The following is a 24202-nucleotide window of genomic DNA, read 5'->3' as shown; positions in this document are numbered from 1 at the left end:
GCGCGACTGTCATTAGAGGTAGCAACACTGTCGGGACAGATGAGGGAGGGGATGTCAGAGGTAGTAGCAGCAATAAGGGGGCACACCCAGGCTGTCATTCTAACCCCCAGACCAAAATCAGGGGTTGATCCATAGGCTGAAGAAGAGTCCGAAGAGGAACCCAGGCCTTCCACAATGACGTCTGCTAACTCTGTCCCTTTCGGAACCCATCAACAACAAATGCGCCATCGGAAAGCATACAGAAAAAACCTTGGGATCGGGGGGAGCGAGGAAGCAGCAGGCTGCAACAATGGGCACGGGTAAGGATAGAGGCAACAACAGGGGCAGGAGTGGCGCACAGCGCAAGGGCGGAGGAGAGATGGCTTGTTTGTTTGTTTGTTTCTTCATTGAAAAGTTTGATACAAAATTTATTAAAGTTATTAAAGTTAAAAGTTAAGTTAAGTACAACTGTACTGTACAAAAGTTTAATAAACCTATTTATTTTTTAAATTTAACCAGGATCCTGTATATTATTTTTTGAATCCAGCACTAGAAAATCTTTCTAGGTTATGTCTCTGCATAATGTGCATAATGTACCTATCCTGTTGATAATAAAAAAGGTAATTATGAAGCAATGTAGTCTTAGGGAGAGAAATAAGAACAAAAGGGAACAAATATCGTTCACATTTAAACTCTGTGCATTCCTTTCGGTCCAAGATTACAGCAGGCCAGGAGCGGGGGAGGCCATTCGGCCCAGGATTGCAGCAGGCCTGAGTGCAGCAGTAATTCTCATGATAAATGTAACATTGCACGGCATAGAAAACAATGGGTGTTACATGATAGCTACCCTTAATCAACGCGCGTATCTTCTCTTTAAAAAAATGAATGATTGCAGCCTTGCAGAAACCGGCATCTTACGCACACCACGATGTTTTGTGCAACATGTTTTTAAAAGCTGAGAATTAACATTTTGTTCAGAGCCAAATTTGCAGAATAAAACCACACACACACTTAACAATAATCATGCTCCTTTCTAATGCTGGCCTGAATACCCATTCTGTGATTGTGTGCTGGAGATGAAAGGGAAACTACAAGCACTAATGTTACGCCCTGGATTGGCAGAAGAACTCTGATGATATTTCCTAACAGAAAGGCAGGTGCCACTCCCATGCCCCTTTACAGAGAATTAACATAATCTCTAAAATCACATCTGAAGCCAATCAACCGCCCCCAGCCACTGTGAAATATTGGGAAAGCAACACCCTGCTAAATTAACTCATAAAACAGCACAAAGTCCAGCATCCGATGGTAACCCAAAACACCCACTCCCCACCCCCACCACTTGAGCAGAGAGTCAAATGAAATAACACCAATTCACAGGCAACTGTCCCCATCTCCCACTGCTAAAAAGGACATAACCCAATCCGAAATCCCAAACCACCTTTTGCCCACTGCACAGCATTTCCAGGTGGAAACTACAATGTACCCACTGAGCAAAAAAAATTAAATCAGATGCAACCCCCAATGCACTTGCACCTGGGATTGTAGCGGACTGGGAGCGGGGAGGCCATTCGGCTCGGGATTGCAGCGGGCCTGAGCGACGATTTCCTTAAATTAAGGTAGGGTTTTTTTAGAATGGTACCCAAGGTCACACTGCACCATTCTGAAAAAAATCGTTGTTGGGGAAACTGGCATAAATCACCAAAAACGACGCGCAATCCATTTTTAACGCAGACTGGCTCCAAAAAATCTGGCGCCAAAAAATCTGGCGCTGACAATCACGCTGGAATCAAAACTTTGTGGAAAATTGCAAAATACTGATTACTCAAAAAAAATCGCCGGGCGCCAAAAAAATGGTGCCCAATGGTGGCGAAAATTGTTCCGAGATCTCTCATTGTAATGTCTAACGGTGCTTGAATTATTCTGCAGTGTACCCAATAGTCTTTTCTTCAGTGATAACTATAGAGGAACCTCCCTACTGTCGGCCACTGGGAAAGCCATCGCTAGAAACCTCCTCAACTCTCTTCTCCCTGTGGCTGAAGAGCTCCTCCCAGAGTCACAATGTGGATTCCATCCACTATGGGGTACAACGGGCAACAACTAAGAGAAATGCAGGGAACAGCACCAACCCTTGTACATGGCCTTCTTTGACCTCACAAAGGCCTTTGACACTGTTAACCACGAGGGACTATGGAGCGTCTTCCTCCGTTTTGGCTGCCCCCAAAAGTTTGTCACCATCCTCCGCCTACTCCATGACAACATGCAAGCCGTGATCCCGACCAACGAATCCATCACAGACCCAATCCAAGGTCAAGCAGGACTGCCTCATCGCGCCAAAGCACTTCTCAATCTTCCTCGCTGCAATGCTCCATCTCACACTGGAGTGGACTAAACTATAGAACCAATGGGAACCTGTTCAACTTTCATCACCTCGAGGCGAGATCCAAGATCGTTCCATCCTCTGTCATCGCACTACAGTACATGGACATCGCTTGCGTCTGCGCATTTTCAGAAACCGAACTCCAAGCCATTGACAACATCTTCACTGAAGCATATGAAAGCATGGGCCTTACACTAAACATCCGTAAGACAAAAGTCCTCACCCAACCTGACCCCGCCTGACAGCACTGCCCCCCGGTCATCAAAATCCACGGTGCAGCCTTGGACAACGTGGACCATTTTCCATACCTCGGAAGCCTACTATCAGCAAGGGCAGAGATCGACGACGAAGTCCAACACCAGCTCCAGTGTGCCAGCACAGCCTTCGGTCGCCTGAAGAAGAGAGTGTTTGAAGACCAAGACCTCAAATCTGGCACCAAGCTTATGATCTGCAGGGCAGTAGTGATACCCACCCTCCTATAAGGCTCAGAGATGTGGACCATATACAGCAGACACCTCAAAGCGCTTGAGAAGTACCACCAGCGCTGCCTCCGCTAGATCCTGCAAATCCACTGGGAAGATAGACGCACCAACGTCAGTGTTCTCGATCAGGCCAACATCCCCAGTATCGAAGCACTGACCACACTCAATCAGCTCCGTTAGGCGGGTCACATTGTCTGCATGCCCGACACGAGACTCCCAAAGCAAGCACTCTACTCGGAACTCCTACACGGCAAGCGAACCCCAGGTGGGCAGAGGAAACGTTTCAAGGACACCCTCAAAGCCTCCTTGATAAAGTGCAACATCCCCACCGACACCTGGGAATCCCTGGCCCAAGACTGTCCTAAGTGGAGGAAGAGCATCCGGGAAGGCACTGAGCACTTCGAGTCTCGTCACTGAGAGCATGCAGAAAGCAAACGCAGACAGCGGAAGGAGTGTGCAGAAAACCAGACTACCCACCCACCCTTTCCTTCAACGACTGTCTGTCCCACCTGTAATTCCCATATTGGACTGTGCAGTCACCAAGAACTCACTTCTAGAATGGAAGCAAGTCTTCCTCGATTTCGAGGGACTGCCTATGATGATGATGGGTAACTGATTAATCTCACTTCAGGACTTTCCAATATCTTCCGTGCTGAATGGCCATACAAACAATGTGATCGCACAAACAATGTAAAGGTCTTTGCCTAAAGTTCCTGCCATTATTATTACAGCAAATCAATTCATGAAAGTGGTTATTAATTAAATTGTGAATGTGAATATTGGTTCAGATAATTTTAGATTATTAAACATATAATGATATATACATATAGATATGATCAAATATGAATCATAATGAAGTATCATTGTCATGCACGGTGTTCAGTTTTGATCACCGTATTACAGGAACAATGTAGAATTATTAAAGGAAGCCCAGAGGAGGACAATGAAGTTGATTCCTGAACTTAGAGAGTTGAGCTCTCAAAGATTGACGACCCTGGGATGTAACTCTCTACAGTGAAGGAGGATGACAGGATATTATATAGAGACAAAATCAAAGTACTGCGGCTGCTGGAAATCTGAAATAAAAGCATAAAACGCTGGAAACACTCATATTGCATATTGGGGGCAATTTTAAACTAACCCGTCGAGAAACTGACTGGATCGAGTGCAATGATGATTCTGCTCTCCAGTGAAATAATATTGGGCGGGGTGTAAAACCTGTGATTCACCCGAACCCTCCCCACCCCACCGCCTCCCCCCCCCCCCGCCCCACCCTGGTATTGCGAGGAGCGGTTAAAATTACCCCCAATGTTTCAGGTCGATGACTTTTCATCAGAACTGTACAATATTGAGAGTTCTAAGATTTTCATAGTAATGGAGAATTTAGATTTGCAAAATACTTCTTTCCGGACAGGATTTGAGGACTAGTTTCAAGTTAAGGTTGTCATATGAAAATAGGAAATTTAAGCAACATTTTCTTTGGTAAGAAGCTAATGGAGTTATGGAACAGATTGCCAGTGGGCAGGATGGAACAGAAAGCCATGGCAGGTTTTACAAAAACACTGGAATTCCTGTTAACATAAGAACATAAGAATTAGGAACAGGAGTAGGCCATCTAGCCCCTCGGGCCTGCTCCGCCATTCAATAAGATCATGGCTGATCTTGCCGTGGACTCAGCTCCACTTACCCGCCCTCTCCCCGTAACCCTTAATTCCCTTATTGGTTAAAAATCTATCTATCTGTGACTTGAATACATTCAATGAGCTAGCCTCAACTGCTTCCTTGGGCAGAGAATTCCACAGATTCACAACACTCTAGGAGAAGAAATTCCTTCTCAACTCGGTTTTAAATTGATTCCCCCGTATTTTGAGGCTGTGCCCCCTAGTTCTAGCCTCCCCTACCAGTGGAAACAACCTCTCTGCCTCTATCTTGTCTATCCCTTGCATTATTTTAAATGTTTCTATAAGATCACCCCTCATCCTTCTGAATTCCAACAAGTAAAGACCCAGTCTACTCAATCCATCATCATAAGGTAACCCCCTCATCTCTGGAATCAGCCGAGTGAATCGTCTCTGTACCTCCTCCAAAGCCAGTATATCCTTCCTTAAGTAAGGTGACCTGCACGCAGTACTCCAGGTGCGGCCTCACCAATAACCTGTACAGTTGCAGCAGGACCTCCCTGCTTTTGTACTCCATCCCTCTCGCAATTAAGACCAACATTCCATTCGCCTTCCTGATTACCTGCTGCACCTGCAAACTAACTTTTTGGGATTCATGCACAAGGACCCCCAGGTCCCTCTGTATCTCAGCATGTTGTAATTTCTCCCCATTCAAATAATATTCCCTTTTACTGGTTTTTTTTCCCAAGATGGATGACCTCACACTTTCCGACATTGTATTCCATCTGCCAAACCTTCGCCCATTCGCTTAACCTATCCAAATCTCTTTGTAGCCTCTCTGTGTCCTCTACACAACCCGCTTTCCCACTAATCTTAGTGTCATCTGCAAATTTTATTGCACTACACTCTGTCCCCTCTTCCAGGTCATCTATGTATATTATAAACAGTTGTGGTCCCAGCACCAATCCCTCTGGAACACCACTAACCACCAATTTCCAACCCGAAAAGGACCCATTTATCCCGACTCTCTGCTTTCTGTTCGTCATCCAATTCTCTATCCATGCTAATACATTTCCACTGACTCCGCGTACCTTTATCTTCTGCAGTAACCTTTTGTGTGGCACCTTATCGAATGCCTTTTGGAAATCTAAATACACCACATCCATCGGTACACCTCTATCCACCATGCTCGTTATATCCTCAAAGAATTCTAGTAAATTAGTTAAACATGATTTCCCCTTCATGAACCCATGCTGCGTCTGCTTGATTGCACTATTCCTATCTATATATCCCGCTATTTCTTCCTTAATGATAGTTTCAAGCATTTTCCCCACTACAGATGTTAAACTAACCGGCCTATAGTTACCTGCCTTTTGTCTGCCCCCTTTTTTAAACAGAGGCGTTACATTAGCTGCTTTCCAATCCGCTGGTACCTCCCCAGAGTCCAGAGAATTTTGGTAGATTATAACAAATGCATCTGCTATAACTTCCGGCATCTCTTTTAATACCCTGGGATGCATTTCATCAGGACCAGGGGACTTGTCTACCTTGAGTCCCATTAGCCTGTCCAGCACCACCTCCCTAGTGATAGTGATTGTCTCAAGGTCCTCCCTTCCCACATTCCTGTGACCAGCAATTTTTGGCATGGTTTTTGTGTCTTCCACTGTGAAGACCGAAGCAAAATAATTGTTTAAGGTCTCAGCCATTTCCACATTTCCCATTATTAAATCCCCCTTCTCATCTTCTAAGGGACCAACATTTACTTTAGTCACTCTTTTCCATTTTGTTAAGGGGCATAGTTTCAGAATAAGGGGTTCACCCACTCAAAACAGAAATGAGGAGGAATTTCTTCTCTCAGAGGGTCATGAATATTTGGAATTCTCTACCCCAGAGAGCTGTGGAGGCTGAGTCATTGAATATATTTAAGGTGGAGATTGACAGATTTTTGAACGATAAGGGGGTCAAGGGTTATGGGGAGCGGGCAGGGAAGTGGAGTTGAGACCAAGATCAGATCAGTCATGATGTTATTGAATGGCCTACTCCTGCTCCTATTTCTTATGTTCTTATGTATTAGTTCTTATTTTTGTTTTTTAAATAAATTTAATGGAATAATCCAGTCTATACATTTGTATTTTTGGAAGAAATACAATTCAAATACTAAGCTATCAAAAGGGCTTCCCAGAAGTGCCACATTATTTGTACAGTCTCCAAACCTGGCATTCTAAGTTGCCCTATGTGAAGCTCTTGTTTGTAATAGGTATCACTATTCTTTTTGCTGAGATTATTCTCCTCAAAATGAACATCAGATAACAGGCAAATTCTTTGCAGTCATTTCCCAAATTGATGCTGTAATTGCAAGGGGCTGTCATGGGCATTTTGAGGGCCATAATTTGGCTAAGGCCGAATGAGAGTCAAGATCCCTCAAAGATATGGCTCACACATGGTGCACCTTATAAAGTCATTTCCTCAGACTAAACAGAATCAACCATAACAAATTCTTGGTAAAGTCCTTTTCCTGCACTTAGGGAAATTTTCCAGTAAAACTGTATTTTTTAAAAAATGCAGATGTTTGTATTATTCATGTTGAATGTATCTCTAGCATTTTAACGATTTGATGTGGTCTATCCCCAGGGTTTTGATATAATTGAAAATATGCTGAGAGAGAAGCAGGATGGAGGAGGACGAAGTCTGGAGTCTTCTGCCACTGTGAGTTTGTATAACTCTACCATCTGCTCTGAAAGATCCAAGCTCCTACTGGATGATACCATGCAGTCCTGTGAGAATGACTCCATGAAAACCATGGCCCTACAGTTCCGCCTGGATGAGTCACAGAAAATACTGCAGAAGGAAAGAGAGTAGGTGGAAGATATAATAATATTATTAATAGTATTCTATGCTTTGGGACAGTGTGGTGGATGTTGAGCTTCCGGATAGCTGCAGCTCACATACTGGAAAGAAATAGTTTCCTTTTAATTTTCACACATTGCATTGAGAACTACTAAATAAAATGTTGAAATACAAGTGGCTGTAGGGTGAGTTAGTCAACAGAGTGACCAACAGCAAACCAAAATTGGCAGACAAGGCACATCTGGGATCAGAATGTCATGACTCGTTTATTTTTATAGTTCCAGCATCTGATTGGTCCCTGTTAAGCATGTGATGGACAACAGCCAATGTTAAGCATGGACTAAAAGCCAGAAGGAAGTTTAAATTTGATCATACAGAGATTAGGGCTGGAAATTCGGTTGAAGTGTTTTTATGCTGTTAATGTCGGGCGGTGGATAAATTTAGCACTGGGAAATGATTTGCATCAGCAGCCAAAAGATTCAGCAGCTGCGCCCTGACAGTGGAGTGGGGCGCGAAAGGAAGTGTTCCACAATTATCTGAAAGATCTAGGCTGGGTGAGCAACTGAACATCCTGCACTAAAGAGCTGGCTTCGTAGAGGCCTCCCTGCAAAAATAAATAATCTGAACAAAAAACACAAAAAACATTCCCTTTTCATTACTCACCCCAAATAAAGTTCAAACGCAAAAAAAAAGAAAAACAATCACACTTACCTCATGCAGTCATTCCTTCCCTTAGCACCCTGGGACAGCTCTGCATGGCAGCTTTCTCTGACGGTGTCACTGCGGGGCGCTACGGGTTCAGCACACAATAAATGTTGCATCCCTGTCGATACCAGGGGCGTTGTATATCAGTGCGATACTCTCGGGCGATACTCCTCAGCGCCACCGGTACCTGCACAGTGAAATTGGCAAGCGGCGCGAATGCCGGCGCTCGCAGCTACAAACCCTTTAGCACCTCCGTTCCGACCCTCGCGAGGGGCAGTATCCCATCGGATTTCTAGCCCAAAACCTTTTATTGGTAGGTTTCAGAGGGACCATCACCACAGGGTACTCAGTGATCTTCCAGCATCTGCTTTCAGAGCTGCATTGGTGCTGGTCAAGAAGCAGGCCCCCATCCTGTTTAACCAGTATAAGATCCCAGAGGGACCCTGATTCCAAATAATTTAAGATTGACCCGTATTGGGGACAGTGACTTAACTTTATTCAGCACAAGCAAGACTTAATACATTGCAATATTCGAGCAGCAGTTTAGAGAGAATAATTGAGACTTGTATTACCACTTATACTCTGGGTAGAAGCCGCAACCGTGGGCAGGCTGCAACTTTTGTCTCTCTCTCTCCCCATCTCCCGGGTATCTCTTTGGTTCATCCTGACATCTTCTGCCCCTGACATCTTCTGCCCCTGAAAACTTCTGCCCCTAAAATCTTCTGCCTCTGAAATCTTCTGCCCCTGAAACCTTCTGTCCTGTGCGGGGAGGCAGAGGGAAGATGAGGGGGAGATAGGGGCGGGGGATGGAGGGGAGAGTGGTGGAGGTGGGGGGGCGGAGAAACCCAGGGCGGGGGACAGGAGGGGCCACATTGCAGCGGAGGTCTGGGGGGGGGTGAAGTGTGTTGGAGGGGCGGCCCTGGGGGCTCTGTGCCTCGGTGCGGAGAGTGTTCAGAGTGGGGTGGACGGGTTGACTGCGCAGATGGTGGTTGGTGGATGAGGCATGGTTGACGTCGCGGGGGCGTGGCTCCGGGGTGGCCGGGGCTGGGGGCTCGACATCCGGGGGTGTTCGGCATTTGGGAAGGATTCTGATGGGATGGGGCGGGTTGGGTGCCGGGGGAGTGTTCCCGGTGTTGGGTGGATCCGGAGCTGGGAGGGGGCACGCTCTTGGGATGGGGGGTGGGCTGTTTGGGGCTGGGATTGGGAGAGACTTCTTCACTCGGGGAGTTGTTGGCCTGTGGGGTTCCCTGCCGCGGAGAGTTGTTGATGCCGGTTCATTGGATGTGTTCAGGAGGGAGTTGGATGTGATCCTTGCAGCTGGGGGGGGGGGTCGGGGGGTGTGGAGGGGGCGTGGGGGGGAGGTGCTGGGGTGGGTGATCAGCCATGATCTTGTTGAATGGCGGTGCAGACTCGAAGGGCCAAATGGCCTACTCCTGCACCTATTTTCTTTGTTTCTATGTTTCTAGCTTGCCCCTGAAATCTTCTACCCCTGAAATCTTCTGCCCCTGAAATCTTCTACCCTTGAAATCTTCTGCCCCTGAAATCTTCTGCCTCTGAAATCTTCTGCCCCTGAAATCTTCTGCCCCCGAAATCTTCTGCCCCCGAAATCTTCTGCCCCCGAAATCTTCTGCCCCTGAAATCTTCTGCCCCTGAAATCTTCTACCCTTGAAATCTTCTGCCCCTGAAATCTTCTGCCCCTGAAATCTTCTGCCTCTGAAATCTTCTGCCCCTGAAATCTTCTGCCCCTGAAATCTTCTGCCCCTGAAATCTTCTGCCCCTGAAATCTTCTACCCCTGAAATCTTCTGCCCCTGAAACCTTCTGCCCCTGAAATCTTCTACCCTTGAAATCTTCTGCCCCTGAAATCTTCTGCCCCTGAAATCTTCTACCCCTGAAATCTTCTACCATTTGTGGCTGTTAAGACCCCCTTCTTATCCTGACTCTCATTCAAAACCTATGGAGTCCTCCTGAACCAATCACTTGCTGACACATAAAACCCAAAATCCAATCATTAAATTGCTATGTTTGTAGCACCCTGGTTTACGCAGGTTTTTGGTTTAATCATACTCTTCCATCATCTGTTCTTAACCATCAAGACTCATATCTGGGGTAGTTATGGCAATACAAAAGGAATATGTCTCCACAGGCTGAGATACGGCATGTGTTTTTATAATTCACTGCGGATGTTATAACATTCCAGCACTGCAGTCTATTCGACCATGGTAATCTCTTCCTCACCCCAGGTTCTCTGGTTACAGCTCACCCGCAGACTTTTAATCAGAAGGAAAAGGATTACTTGTTATACATAATTCAGGTTATACTTGCAAGTACTTGATGATTACAAACTTCCACATTTAATCCTTAGACAAGAATATAGATCTACTACTGATGATTATAAGATATTAATGCAAAACAAGCATTCTGAAAAACCAACTAACATGTGATTCATAACAATCTTACAGTCCCTGTCTCTTATCTCAGTCTCTGGAAATCCATTAATTCTCTCAGCTTTTCTCACAGACTGACTGTTGCTCTGCTAGCAGTCCGTGTTGGAGTCTGCATTTTCAATATTTGGTCAAGCACACTCAATGCCTCTTTCTTTCATTTTAAAATCTAACCAGGTCTATCCAAGACATATTACACCAGTTTAAATGCTTGATTATTCTAGAATCGGCATGCATTAATGAACAGTTACATAATAAAAACTTAAACCTACAACTAATAATGCTTATTTCATTTCGTCCATGTTAGCTAGTGGAAATCTGAAATGGAGATTTCTCAGGATTCTTACACTTGGTTGATGTGGCATAGTAAGGCCCCAGAAATGGAGGTTTGAGAAATTCCTTTGAAAAGAGCAAGTGTTCTCAAACAAAGAAAAGATGATCATATGGCACACAGTTTATATTCTATCTGAACATCTCAATTAGATGAAAACATTTTTTTAAATGAAATTCACGTGCTGAGGTTGTGAAAGGGACTTTTTAAATGCAAATTCTTTTCTTTTTTTTTTCTTTCATTTTCCCATTTTAGGCACTTGATGCCAACGTTAAGCACTCCTTAATCAGATATAAAATTGTTAGATGCAGTAAAGCTCCTTCAACTAAGCTCCAACAATGTGCCTCAGCTCCAGCTCAAAACTCTCTACTGCACTAATGTGACCTTTTATTTCCATTTCCCACACAAACTATCCTGCGGCTTCTCTAAGCAATAGTTTCTGACCAATTTGAAGGTTGCCATCTATATAAGGAAAAGTTTTGCATCTGTCACATCATACTTTTTAAAAGCATCAAACCTGAAGGGTTGTCCTCAAACTTTGAAAGTGTCACAATTGGACAGAAAATCATCATGGGTCAAATAATCTTCTAAATTATCAATTAAATATCCAATTAACTAAGCATGAATCAATCAAAAGCAGCACCAAAGAGGAACAACGTAACCTGCAGAAAACCAAACCCCTCAATTTTTTTTCCAAAACTGCCTTTATGAGACAAGTACCACAAGACTGACCAATCAGATCCTTCAGATAATTTATTCGCACTGTTTTCAACCAGCATTTTCCACAGGTCAGTGTAAATAGGTAAAAATAACATCTATAAATTAACAAATGCATAAAAATGACATCATTTTGAAAAAGAAAATCACTAAAGTTGCCCGTGAAATTGATTATTTCATATTCAAAATGGCTGCAAGATGCGTTTCCTTAGAGTTACATTTTGTCTGGTGTGTGAGGCTTGAGGTGGAAGGTTCAGCAATGCCCAAGTCCTGATTATTTTCAGCTGCTGTGTGAAAAAATTCTATGTGTATGTGAGGGACAGAGCATGCGGTGTCCACCGGTATGCTCACGGCCTTCCGCGAGAAGGGCGCCGGAGGGACTGGAGTGCATCATCACCACCGGCAACCAAATTTTAATTTGATTTTATGTTTTAAAGTTTAATTTGTTTTAATTGCTGGGTTTTAGTATCCCCCTCCCCTTTTATAGGGGGCACTTGTAAATTATGTTTTTAGAGCCCATAAAAATCCCCCCCAAAAATCTACAAAAATATAAAAAAAAACAAAAAAAAAGGGCCTTGCGAAATGTTTGGAGTGTCCCCCAGATCGGGGGTCACTTGACCTAATGTTTATTTGTCTCCTCTAAAAGAATTGTGTATGTGAGAGACAGAGCACGCAGTGTCCACCGGTACGCTCGCGGCCTTCCGCGAGAGGTGGGCGCCGGAGGGACTGGAGTGCATTGTCACCCCCGGCAACCAAATTTTAATTTGATTTTATTTGTTGTAAAGTTTAATTTGTTTTAATTGCCGGGTTTTAGTGTCCCCCTCCCCTTTTATAGGGGGCACTTGTAAATTATAGGATTTTAATGCCCAAAAAAACAATCACAAAAGGAAAAAAAAAACACACAAAAAAAGGAGGGCAGTTATAAGTGTCTGGAGTGTCCCCCAGATCGAGGGGCACTCGATCTAATGTTTGTTTTGTACTCCCTAAAAGAATTGTATGAGAGAGACTAAAAAAAAACACAAAAAAGGACCTTGAAAAATGTTTGGAGTGTCCACCAGATCGGGGGGCACTCGATCTAATGTTTGTTTTGTTTACTTTAAAAGAGTTGTATGAGAGAGACTAAAAAAAAACACAAAAAAGGGCCTTGAAAAATGTTTGGAGTGTCCCTCAGATCGGGGGGCACGATTTAATATTTAAGATTTAATGTTTACTTTTTCTCCCAAAAGAGTTGTATGAGAGAGACTAAAACAAAACAAAAAAAAGGGCCTTGGGAAATGTTTGGAGTATCCCCCAGATCGGGGGGCACGATTTAATATTTAAGATTTAATGTTTATTGTTTACTCCAAAAAGAGTTGTATGAGAGAGACTAAAACAAAAACACTCAAAAAAGGGCCTGAAGAATGTTTGGAGTGTCCCCCAGATCGGGGGGCACTTGACTTAAATGTTTAATTTTGTCTTCAAAAAAGTTGTATGAGAGAAACTTCACTGGACTTATAGTTTTCACTCTATACCTGTGGAAATACAATACCTAAAGGTCACCATAACAAGCTACATTATATGGCAATCAGGTAGAAAATGACCAGAGGGTTCTAGATCCTTAAGAGAAATTATGAGAGAGATATTTTACTTTTCACTCGCTCCTGTGGAACTATAATGGTTGATTCCAAAATCCTGCACAGTCAGCGAGGAAGCCAAGCTAGCTGGGAGTATGGGTCAGGGATTCAGAGCTCCAATATTGGCAGGTTGTGACCATAGAATCACTGCTATGCATTGGTGGTCATTTTCCAACATTCCATGGACTGTGCTTCAGTTCCTATGGATTGGAGGGTAGCTAATGTAATCCCACTTTTTAAAAAAGGAGGGAGAGAGAAATCAGGGAATTATAAACCGGTTAGCCTGACATCGGTGGTAAGGAAAATGCTGGAATCAATTATTAAAGATGTAATAGCAGTGCATTTGGAAGGCAGGAACAGGATCAGTCCAAGTTAGCATGGATTTATGAAAGGGAAATCATGCTTGACAAATCTTCCAGAGATTTTTGAGGATGTAACTAGCAGAGTGAATAAGGGAGAACCAGTGGATGTGGTGTATTTGGACTTTCAAAAGACTTTTGACAAGGTCCCACACAAGAGATTAGTGTGCAAAATTAAGGCACATGGGATTGGGGATAATGTATTGACGTGGATAGAGAACTGGTTGGCAGACAGGAAGCAAAGAGTAGGAATAAACGGGTCCTTTTCAGAATGGCAGGCAGTGACTAGTGGAGTGCCGCAGGGCTCAGTGCTGAGACCCCAGCTCTTTACAATATACATTAATGATTTAGACGAAGGAATTGAATGTAATATCTCCAAGTTTGCAGATGACACTAAGCTGGGTGACAGTGTGAGCTATGAGGAGGATACTAGGAGGCTGCAGGGGGACTTGGACAGGTTAGTTGAGTGGGCAAATGCATGGCAGATGCAGTATAATGTGGATAAGTGTGAGGTTATCCACTTTGGTGGCAAAAACAGGAAGGCAAATTATTATCTGAATGGTGACAGATTAGTAAAAGGGGAGGTGCAATGTGACCTGGGTGTCATGGTACATCAGTAATTGAAGATAGGCAGGCAGTAAAGAAAGCAAATGGCATGCTGGCCTTCATAGCGAGGGGATTTGAGTATAGGAGCAGGGAGGCCTTACTGCAGTTGTACAGGGCCTTGGTGAGGCCACACCTTGAGTATTGTGTTCAGTTTTGGTCTCCTAATCTGAGGAAGGACATTCTTGTTATTGAGGGAGTGCAGCGAAGGTTCACCAGACTGATTCCCGGAATGGCAGGATTGACATATGAAGAAAGACTGGATTGACTAGGCTTTTTTCACTGGAATTTAGAAGAATGAGAGGGGGATCTCATAGAAGCATAAAAATTCTGATGGGATTGGACAGGTTAGATGCAGGAAGAATGTTGCCGATGTTGGGGAAGTCCAGAACCAGGGGTCACAGTCTAAGGATAAGGGGTAAGCCATATAGGACCGAGATAAGGAGACACTTCTTCACTCAGAGAATTGTGAACCTGTGGAACTCTCTACCACAGAAAATTGTTGAGGCCAGTTCATTGGATATATTCAAAAGGGAGTTAGATGTAGCCCTTATGGCTAAAGGGATCAGTGGGTATGGAAAGAAGGCAGGGGTGGGGTACTGAAGTTGAATGATCAGCCATGATCATATTGAATGGTGGTGCAGGTTCGAAGGGCCGAATGGCCTGCTCCTGCACCTAATTTCTATGTTTTTATATTTCCCTTGCACTACAATCGATGGATAAATGAAGTATTCTAGCAGCTTTGGTTACAACAGGGCTACGTCCCACTGCATTCTCAATGTAGCTACTTGTTTTCAATTGCCACAGACATTTTGGGCCTAGAAAAATTCACCAAATTTCAAAATGTGATCTCCAAAACACTGATATAAACCTTGGAATCCCAGGTAATAAAAAACAGAATTTAACTTATTCAGTCACTGTAAAGAAGTGACTGTGGTCACACATCTGTATTCAGGACTTTGGTTGAGTTGCTGATTGTTTTATGTGTTGTTAGCTTTTTGGAGACTGCATCAGCTTTTTAGTAACAGATGGCCTTTGCATGATTTGTAGGTTGACGTGTATGGGATCTAATAACACAACTTACAACATTTTGGCAGATGGCTTTTTAGAAAATAATCATTCGAATGCATCTTAACTTTGAATTGCGATCTACCCGCTCATCAAGGGTCTGGATCATCAAAATCACTTTAGAAAATCAATAAAAATTTGTAGGTATGTAAAATTACAGGAAGTGAACACCATTATCATGATTGTCTCTTGACAACCAGGCACACTGAATACCATGGACACACTGGTTCATAATGAAATGAGTATCACGTGACACAGATCCATTCGATCTTTATGGAAAGACATTGCTGTGACACGTCGTAGACCACCGCAGGTATGTGATGTACTGAAACAGGTCAGATAAACACTTATACAACGTAAATAATAAATATTACAAAGTACAGCTTCACCCTTCTCATCCAAAAATAGAACTTTCTCCTCTTCTTGCTCCTGAGCTGTACATTATATACGGTTCATCCTAGCTACATGTTCACTTGGCTGAAACTAACAGGCCAAAACTTCCTTGGAGCTACTCACACTCCAACGTAGTAACTTCACCGGAAGTGTGGCGGAAACCTTGTTTAAAAACATAAGAATTAGGAGCAGGAGTGGGTCATTGGAACCTGCTCTGCTATTCAATAAGGTCATGGCTGATCTTCTACCTCAACTCCACTTCCCTGCACTATCCCCATATCCCTTGATTCCTTTCATATCCAAAAATCTATCGATCTCTGTTTTGAATATACTCAAAGACTGAGCCTCCATTGCCCTCTGGGGTAGAGAATTCCAAAGATTCATCACCCACTCAGTGAAGAAATTTCTCCTCATCTCAGTCCTAAATGACCGACCCCTTATTCTGAGACTGTGACCCCTGGTTCTAGACTCCTCAGCCAGAGGAAACATCCTCCCTGCATCTACCCTGTCAAGCCTTGTAACAACGTTGTATATTTCAATGAGATCACCTCTCATCGTTCTAAACTCTAGAGAATAAAGGCCTAGTCTACTCAACCTCTCCTCATAGGACAATCCCTCCATCCCAGGAATCAGTCTGGTGAGCCTTCGTTGCCTCCCTCAATGGCAAGTATATCCTTCCTTAGTTAAGGAGACATAGGGCGTGCAGCCAGCGAAGTGATACCAGCAGAGCAGGAGCAGTTCCCAGGAAATTCCAGGCACATATTCAATTCACTGTCTACAACGCTAACACTCTCTCCCTGAATGTCTGAGCAGTGGATCACCTCACTCTCCCACAATCTTGGATGTTTTAAAACCCAAGCTGAGTGTTATTCCAAAAGGGTTGGAAAATGAGAATGCTCCAGACAAGTTTTAAGTTTTAAAAATAAATTTTCATAGATTTTTATTTCGCTATCAATATCAGAATTGTTCTGACCTTCGACGTACTCAAAAGGATATCACAAGGATCAGAATGAAAAATTGTCCTTTGAATGAAACTCTGCGCATCACTTAACTGGCTGGATAAGCTATCAAATAACATGACTGTGGAAAATAACCAAACATGAACGAAACACTGGCCGAATATTCCTTTTCTGGTCTCCAGCTGTGCTGATGTTTCTATGATTGGATGATTTCATCACTAGCATTAATAAATTAGGATTAAGTCCAGTGGAAGTTTCTGTGATTTGTTTGGTGGGGAAGGTGGGATCAATATTAACCTGAGCCCGAACTGTTCTTATGTTTATCGTAGCAGGTGGGTGAAGTCTGCAAGCTTTGAAATTCCTCTCTTATAAAGGGAAAAGTTTTATTTTTTGAATGTTCATCATCCCTAAGAATGCTTTTCACATTTTCTTACCGAGTACACTAGACATCAGATGGAGTCACAGACTGTAACTTAAAATAATGGTTACATTTCAAGTAAATTCTTTCTCTGGCCTGACGGGCAGAAAGTATTGTGAAACTCTCCCTCCCAATTCTTGCTGTTTAATTTTTAAATGGATGATGGTTTTTTACAACAATGGTCACCATTTTTATTCCAGATTTAATAATTAATTGAATTTAAATTCCACAGCTGCCATGGCGGGATTTGAACTCTTGTCTCTAGATCATTAGGTTAGGTCTCTAGAATTATGAGTCCAGTAACATAACAACTATGCTACCATACCCTGTTATAGAGGAAGTTCATTGAACAAATGTTCAAGGATAATGTCACTGCACTTTTCATTTAATTGCATTTATTTGATACTTCAATGGCGTCACTATTGACACCACTGGGTGTGCTATAAGCATCCATGATCAATAATGTAAGAAATGGAGTAATTAGGAGTTGGTAACTATGTTATTATTCCAGAATTCACATAAGAACTGATTTCAGTGAAAGAGATTGATGACTTTCACAATATCTCATTCATTGAAAGGAGGTCCCTTCACCTTGCACAATAATATTTCATACTGATTCTGGATATTCTGTGCCAAATGACCCGCAGAGTCTAGCTGTGCTGGCTGCACATTCATTTCCTGCCCTGGTCACAGTTCACAAAGCTGAACCTTGTGACGATTGTCTCACATTTCCTGTTGAAAAAAGGCATTTTTTCAATAGCCACTTTAGTGTGAATGAAGCACATTAAAAAAAAGTCCTCCGCTTCGAACAAAGAAAATATGAAATACATATTTCTTTCAAAGGGAGCTGTTGATTGTCATATTTACATTGCCTCAAATTACTATTTTAGAATGAACATTGACTTTGATAAATCCTGGAATTCAGCTCTGCATTATTAAGGGAAGCATAATAGTGTGCTGCTCCTTATAGGGTAGGATGTGACTTCATCCCAGTCATATCATGCAGCACAATTTCCTGATTTCTGCTATTTCTTTAGGGGTGGTGTCAAGTCAATATCAAGTACTTCACCACAGGTAAAAGGAGCGAATAAAGGGAAATTACCGGCAACTGCACAGGTTCGTCTCCTGGTAGCTCATGGTAGTACTGGGAGCATCCTGCAAGCAGCCCATGCAGTGTGGGAATGCCGAATGAAAAGGAAAGAGAGGAAGATAGTTGAACATAAGAACATAAGCAGTAGGAGAAGGAGTAGGCCATTTGGCCCCTCGAGCCTGCTCCGCCATTCAATAGGATCATGGCTGATCTGATCTTGGCCTCAACTCCACTTCCCCGCCTGCTCCCCATAACCCTTCACTCCCTTATCATTCAAAAATCTGTCTATCTCCACCTTAAATATATTAAATGACACAGCCTCCACAGCTCCCTGGGGTAGAGAATTCCACAGATTCACGACCCTCGGAGAGAAGAAATTCCTCCTCATTTCCATTTTAAATGGGCGGCCCCTTATTTTGAAACTATGCCCCTAGTTCTAGATTCCCCCACAAGGGGAAACATCCTCTCTGCACCTACCCTGTCAAGCTCCCTCAGATAAGATCACCTCTCATTCTTCTAAACTCTAATGAGTATAGGCCCAACCTGCTCAACCTTTCTTCATATGACAATCCCTTCATCTCAGGAATCGACCTCGTGAACCTTTTCTGAACTGCCTTCAATGCAAGTTGGGTGGGCCACATTGTCCGCATGCCCGACACGAGACTCCCAAAGCAAACGCTCTACGCGGAGCTTCGACACGGCAAGCGAGCCCCAGGTGGACAGAGGAAATGCTTCAAGGACACCCTCAAAGCCTCCTTGATAAAGTGCAACATCTCCACCGACTCCTGGGAATCCCTGGCCCATGACCTCCCAAAATGGAGGAAGAGCATTCGGACACTGAGCACCTCGAGTCCCATCGCCGAGAACAAGTAGAAACCAAGCATAGACAGCGGAAGGAGCGTGCGTCAACCCAGGCTCCCTGAGTACCCTTTCCTTCAATCACTGTCTGCCCCACCTGTGACAGAGACTGTAGGTCCCACATTGGACTGTACAGTCACCTGAGAACTCAGTTTTAGCAAGTCATCCTCGACTCCGAGGGACTGCTTATGATGATGATGATGATGATCCTTCCTTAAATAAGGAGACGAAAACTGTACACAGTACTCCAGGTGTGGTCTTACCAATGCCCTGTACAGGTGTAGCAGGACTTCCCTACTTATATACTCCATCCCCCTTGCAATAAAGGCCAACATTCTATTTGTCTTCCTGAATGACAGGTCACTGTAAGTGGTTTCCCTTCGGTGTTTTCAAAGCACCCCTACTTTACAATAGCTCTAATGTTGGGAGTGATTATGGTACTGAACAGATGAATGAGTCAGGGACGGGTACCTTGGTCCGAGTACCAGCAACGCTTTTATTAAAGTTAAAACACATACATGCACCCAGTAAAACCACACACACCTTGGTGTATAAAACAAACAAATGCAGTACAATACACAGTCTGGCCCATCTAAACAGGCCCCTAACACGAAGTACCCACGTCTAAAACCCCCTGCTTAGATTCAACATTGCACCACTAAATCTGTCCAACAGAAATGTGCATACGCTTATGATCCTTGCAAAAACCTCCCCACTAAAACCCCTAAAGCTTGATTGGGACACACAACCTCCTTTCACACTATACGGTGGTCTTAAAGATCCGTGGGCTGGGATAAATGCTCACCAATTACCCCTCTGGCTTACTCGCTGCTTCTCCCGATGAGGCGTATCTTCTGGGTCGGTACCAAACTGTGGTATTCAAGTCCAGTCTCAAGATCAGCCTCCTAGTCGAAGTAGCAAGGCTCTCTTGGCTCGTAGGTGGTGGTTTCTTCTCTCCGTTCCAGATGGAGTGCTCGGTCCTTGTGTGTTGCAAGCAGGCGTAGAAGAGGGGAGAGAGAGTGATGGCTTCCAACTGCCGTTCTCTTATACCTGCAAGACTGCTTAAAGTCCAACTGCCCTTCCCGCCTGAGGCTGTCCAACTGAAAAGCAAGTCACACCTCCAGCCTGTCTCTTTGTTATTGAGGCTGTCCCTTGATGGGTGGCTCCGATGTGTCTGTGGTCAAAATAGCTTTCCTTTGTCTTTCGATGGCCTGAAACACCGGCCACTTTACTTAATGTCTCACTGATGGGTTCCCATTCCATGACAAAAGGTGCCCACTTAACCATGATGTTTCCCCTCCCCACCGCCCCCACCCCAGCTGATGTGTATTCAAGTTAAAACATGTTTGGACTTGCCCAGGTTAGCTCTTCTGCTGTACAGTGAATGTGTCCCAGCAAAATTCAAAACTTATAAGTCCAAAAGTTTACACCGATGTTTTCGCCGAATCTTACATCACTAACCAGGAAGGCTGCCAGTTCAATTCCCACTCTCTGCTGAATTTGTTTAATCTCAGCCAGGGTGGTACCAGGCAGCAGTGTCCCTCAGTTAAGGAAAGAACAAAATGAGCCAGTGTTCCCTTCCCGAATTGCTGTTCACTAGCCTTTGCTGCATATGTGCACATGGATGTCACTGAGGCATACGCAGGAAGGATAGTCATGGAAACGCCTGTGTCACAAACGAAATGAAAGGGGAAAAGGGGGCCAAATAAGAAGACAGAAAATAGTTTAATCAAACATTATCAGTGCTGTCATTTCTGGATCACCAAATATTAATATCCTTTAGTGGATTATGGATGATTCTGCACTCCCTGTGGGAAGGAATTCTTGAAAGGAGTATGCCTCAGGCTGCATAAAGAATAGACAGTCATGGGCTGTGCATCCATGATTATATCAGCAATTGTCATCCCATGTTATGGAAACTGGATCATGGAATCACCCAAATCATTTCAGATGAGGGATATTATTGATGTCTGTCAGTAGCAGTAGAAAGATAGTTCACAAATGGAATAAAATGTCCAGAAATAAGTGAAACAAAATCTGCATTTGAAAATAATAGACACCAGGGGATGAGTTTGAGGCTGTGTTATATTTGGAGGGTTTGTTCACTAACTGCGTGAGCTCCATTCTGATGGAGCTTTAAAGAAAGAAAGGAAGACTTGCATTTATTTAGCGACTTTCATGGCCATCAGACATCCCAAGGCACTTTACAGGAAATGAAGTACTTTCGGAGTGTAGTCGCTGTTGTAATGTGGAAATCGCGGCAGCCAATTTGCACACAAGCAAGCTCCCACAAACAGCAATGTGATAATGATAAAATCTGTTTTTTTTTGGTTATGTTGATTGAGGGATAATTATTGGCCAAGGCACCAGGGATAACTCCACAACTCCTTTTCAAAATAGTTCCATGAGATCTTTTACGTCCACCTGAGAGAGCAGGGCCTCGATTTAACTTCTCATCCGAAAGACGGCACCTCCGACAGTGCAGCATTTCCTCGGCATTGCACTGGTGTGTCAGCCTAGATTTATGTGCTCAAGTCGCTGGAGTGGGACTCAAACCCACAACCTTCTGACTCAGAGCTGAGGGTGCTACACACTGAGCCATAGCTGACACTTACGCCATCGCAATCTCTGAAAAAGATATTTTGTAATTACTCCGAGTCATCCACTCTTCTCTGTAAACCTTCCAATGCACTGTGCATTAAGAACAGAAGAAATAGGAGCAGGAGTAAGCCATACGGCCCCTCGAGCATGCTCTGCCATTTAATACGATCATGGCTGATCTGATCATGGACTCAGGTCCACTTCCCCGCCCGCTCTCCATAACCCCTTATCCTCTTAATGGTTAAGAAACTGTCCGTCTCTGTCTTAAATTTATTCAATGACCCAGCTTCCACAGCTCTGAGAGGCAGTGAATTCCACAGATTTACAACCCTCAGAGAAGAAATTTCTCCTCATCTCAGTTTTAAATGGGTGGTCCCTTATTCTAAGATTATGCCTCCTAGTTCTAGTCTCCCCCATCAGTGGAAACATCCTCTTTGCATCTACCTTGTCAAGTCCACTCATAATCTTATACGTTTCGATAAGATCACCTCTCATTCTTCTGAATTCCAATGAGTAGAGGCCCAACCTACTCAACCTTTCCTCATAAGTCAACCCCTCATCTCCAGAATCAACCTAGAGAACCTTCGCTGAACTTCCTCCAAAGCAAGTATATCCTTTCGTAAATATGGAAACCAAAACTGTACGCAGTATTCCAGGTGTGGCCTCACCAATACCCTGTATAACTGTCGCAAGACTTCCCTGCTTTTATACAGAGAGTAGGAATAAATGGGTCTTTTTCGGGTGGTGGGCAGTGACTAGTGGGTACAACAGGGATCAATTCTTGGGCCCCAGCTATTCACAATATATATAAATGATTTGGATGAGGGAACCAAATGTAATATTTCCAAGTTTGCTGACGACACAAAACTAGGTGAGGTTCTGAGTTGTGAGGAGAATGCAAATAAGCTGCAAGGCGATTTAGATAGGTTGAGTGAGTGGACAAACGCATGATAGATGCAGTATTATGTGGATAAATGTGAAGTTATCCACTTTGGTAGGAAAAACATAAGGACAAAGTATTATTTAAATGGTGATGGCTTGGGAAATGTCGATGTACAGAGGGACCTGGGTGTCCTTATACACCAGTCAGAAAGCAAACATGCAAGTGCAGCAAGCATTTAGGAAGGCAAATGGTATGTTGGCCTTCATTTCAAGAGGTTTTGAGTATAGGAGCAAGGATGTCTTACTACAGTTATACAGGGCCTTGGTGAGACCGCACCTGGAATATTGTGTGAAGTTTTGGTCTCCTTACCTAAGAAAGGATATACTTGCCATAGTATAGTATAGTATTAGGCAGTCCCTCCTATTGAGGATGACCCACTTCCACACCAAAAAGGGATGAATTCACATGTGTTTCAATGAGGGACCTGACATTCTAGGTCCCGAACGACATACTGAAAGGTGGAAGATGCCTGTGCATGGATTCTTTTAACATGGGGTGGCCGTTGTACACCAGCCACCACTTGCCGTAGAGGGAGTGCAGCGAAGGTTCACCAGACTGATTCCTGGGATTGCAGGACTGTCATATGAGGAGAGATTGGGTCGACTAGGCCTGTATTCACTAGAGTTTAGAAGAATGAGTGGGGATCTCATTGAAACATATAAAATTCTGACGGGGTTGGACAGACTGGATGCAGGGCGGATCTTTCCTCTGGCTGGGAAGTCTAGAACAAGGGGTCACAGTCTCAGGATATGGAGTAGGAAATTTAGGACCGAGATGAGGAGAGATTTTTTCACTCAGAGTGGTGAACCTGTGGAATTCTCCACCACAGAAGGCTGTGGAGGCCAAGTCACTGAATATATTTAAGAGGGAGATAGATCGATTTCTAGAAACAAAAGGCATCACGGGGTAAGGGAAAAAAGCGGGAATATGGTGTTGAGATAGAGGATCAGCCATGATCATATTGAATGGCGGTGCAGACTCGAAGGGCCAAATAGCCTACTACTGCTCCTATTTTCTAACTTTCTATGTTTCTATACTCCATCCCCTTTGCAATAAAAGCCAAGATTCCATTGGCCTTCTTGATCACTTGTTGTACCTGCATACTAACCTTTTGTGTTTCATGCACAAGTACCCCCAGGTCCTGCTGTACTGCAGCACTTTGCAATTTTTCTCCATTTAAATAATAACTTGCTCTTCGATTTTTTTCTGCCAAAGTGCGTAACCTCACACTTTCCAACATTATACTTCATCTGCCAAATTTTTGCCCACTCACTTAGCCTGTCTATGTCCTTTTGCAGGTTTTTTGTGTCCTCCTCACACATTGCTTTTCCTCCCATCTTTGTATCGTCAGAAAACTTGGCTACGTTACACTCGGTCCCTTCATACAAGTCGTTAATATAGATTGTAAATAGTTGGGGTCCTAGCACTGTTCCCTGCTGCACCCCACTAGTTACTGATTGTCAACCCAAGAATGAACCATTTATCCCGACTCTCTGTTTTGTTAGCCAACCCTCTATCCATGCTAATATATTATCAGTTAAACTAATATGGCAGGGGGATGGGAACCTATGCAGGGAGGCAAAGGGAAATAAAAGGGAGACAAAGGCAAAAGATAGAAAGGAGAATAGTAAAAGTGGAGGGCAGAGAAACCCAAGGCATAAAACAAAAAGGGCCACATTACAGCAAAATTCTAAAGGGGCAAAGTGTGTTAAAAAGACAAGCCTGAAGGCTCTATGCCTCAATGCGAGGAGTATTCAGAATAAGGTGGACGAATTAACTGCACAGATAGCTGTCA

At 43.7% G+C, this 24202-nt stretch overlaps 1 protein-coding gene across 1 annotated transcript in view; it reads left to right on the top strand.

Annotated features, from left to right (window-relative positions):
* The window catches only part of LOC139270881 (coiled-coil domain-containing protein 102A-like), a 760459-nt gene that overhangs the window by 22277 nt on the left and 713980 nt on the right, over positions 1-24202 (top strand). Inside the window, exon 2 of the mRNA XM_070888470.1 lies at positions 7092-7315. Coding sequence (XP_070744571.1) covers positions 7092-7315 — 224 coding nt within the window. The remainder of the gene's footprint in view (positions 1-7091; positions 7316-24202) is intronic.

This window comes from Pristiophorus japonicus, chromosome 1 (genome assembly GCF_044704955.1).
Source record: "Pristiophorus japonicus isolate sPriJap1 chromosome 1, sPriJap1.hap1, whole genome shotgun sequence".
Classification (NCBI taxonomy): Eukaryota; Metazoa; Chordata; class Chondrichthyes; family Pristiophoridae; genus Pristiophorus; species Pristiophorus japonicus.
This window is presented reverse-complemented; position numbering and strand designations above follow the sequence as displayed.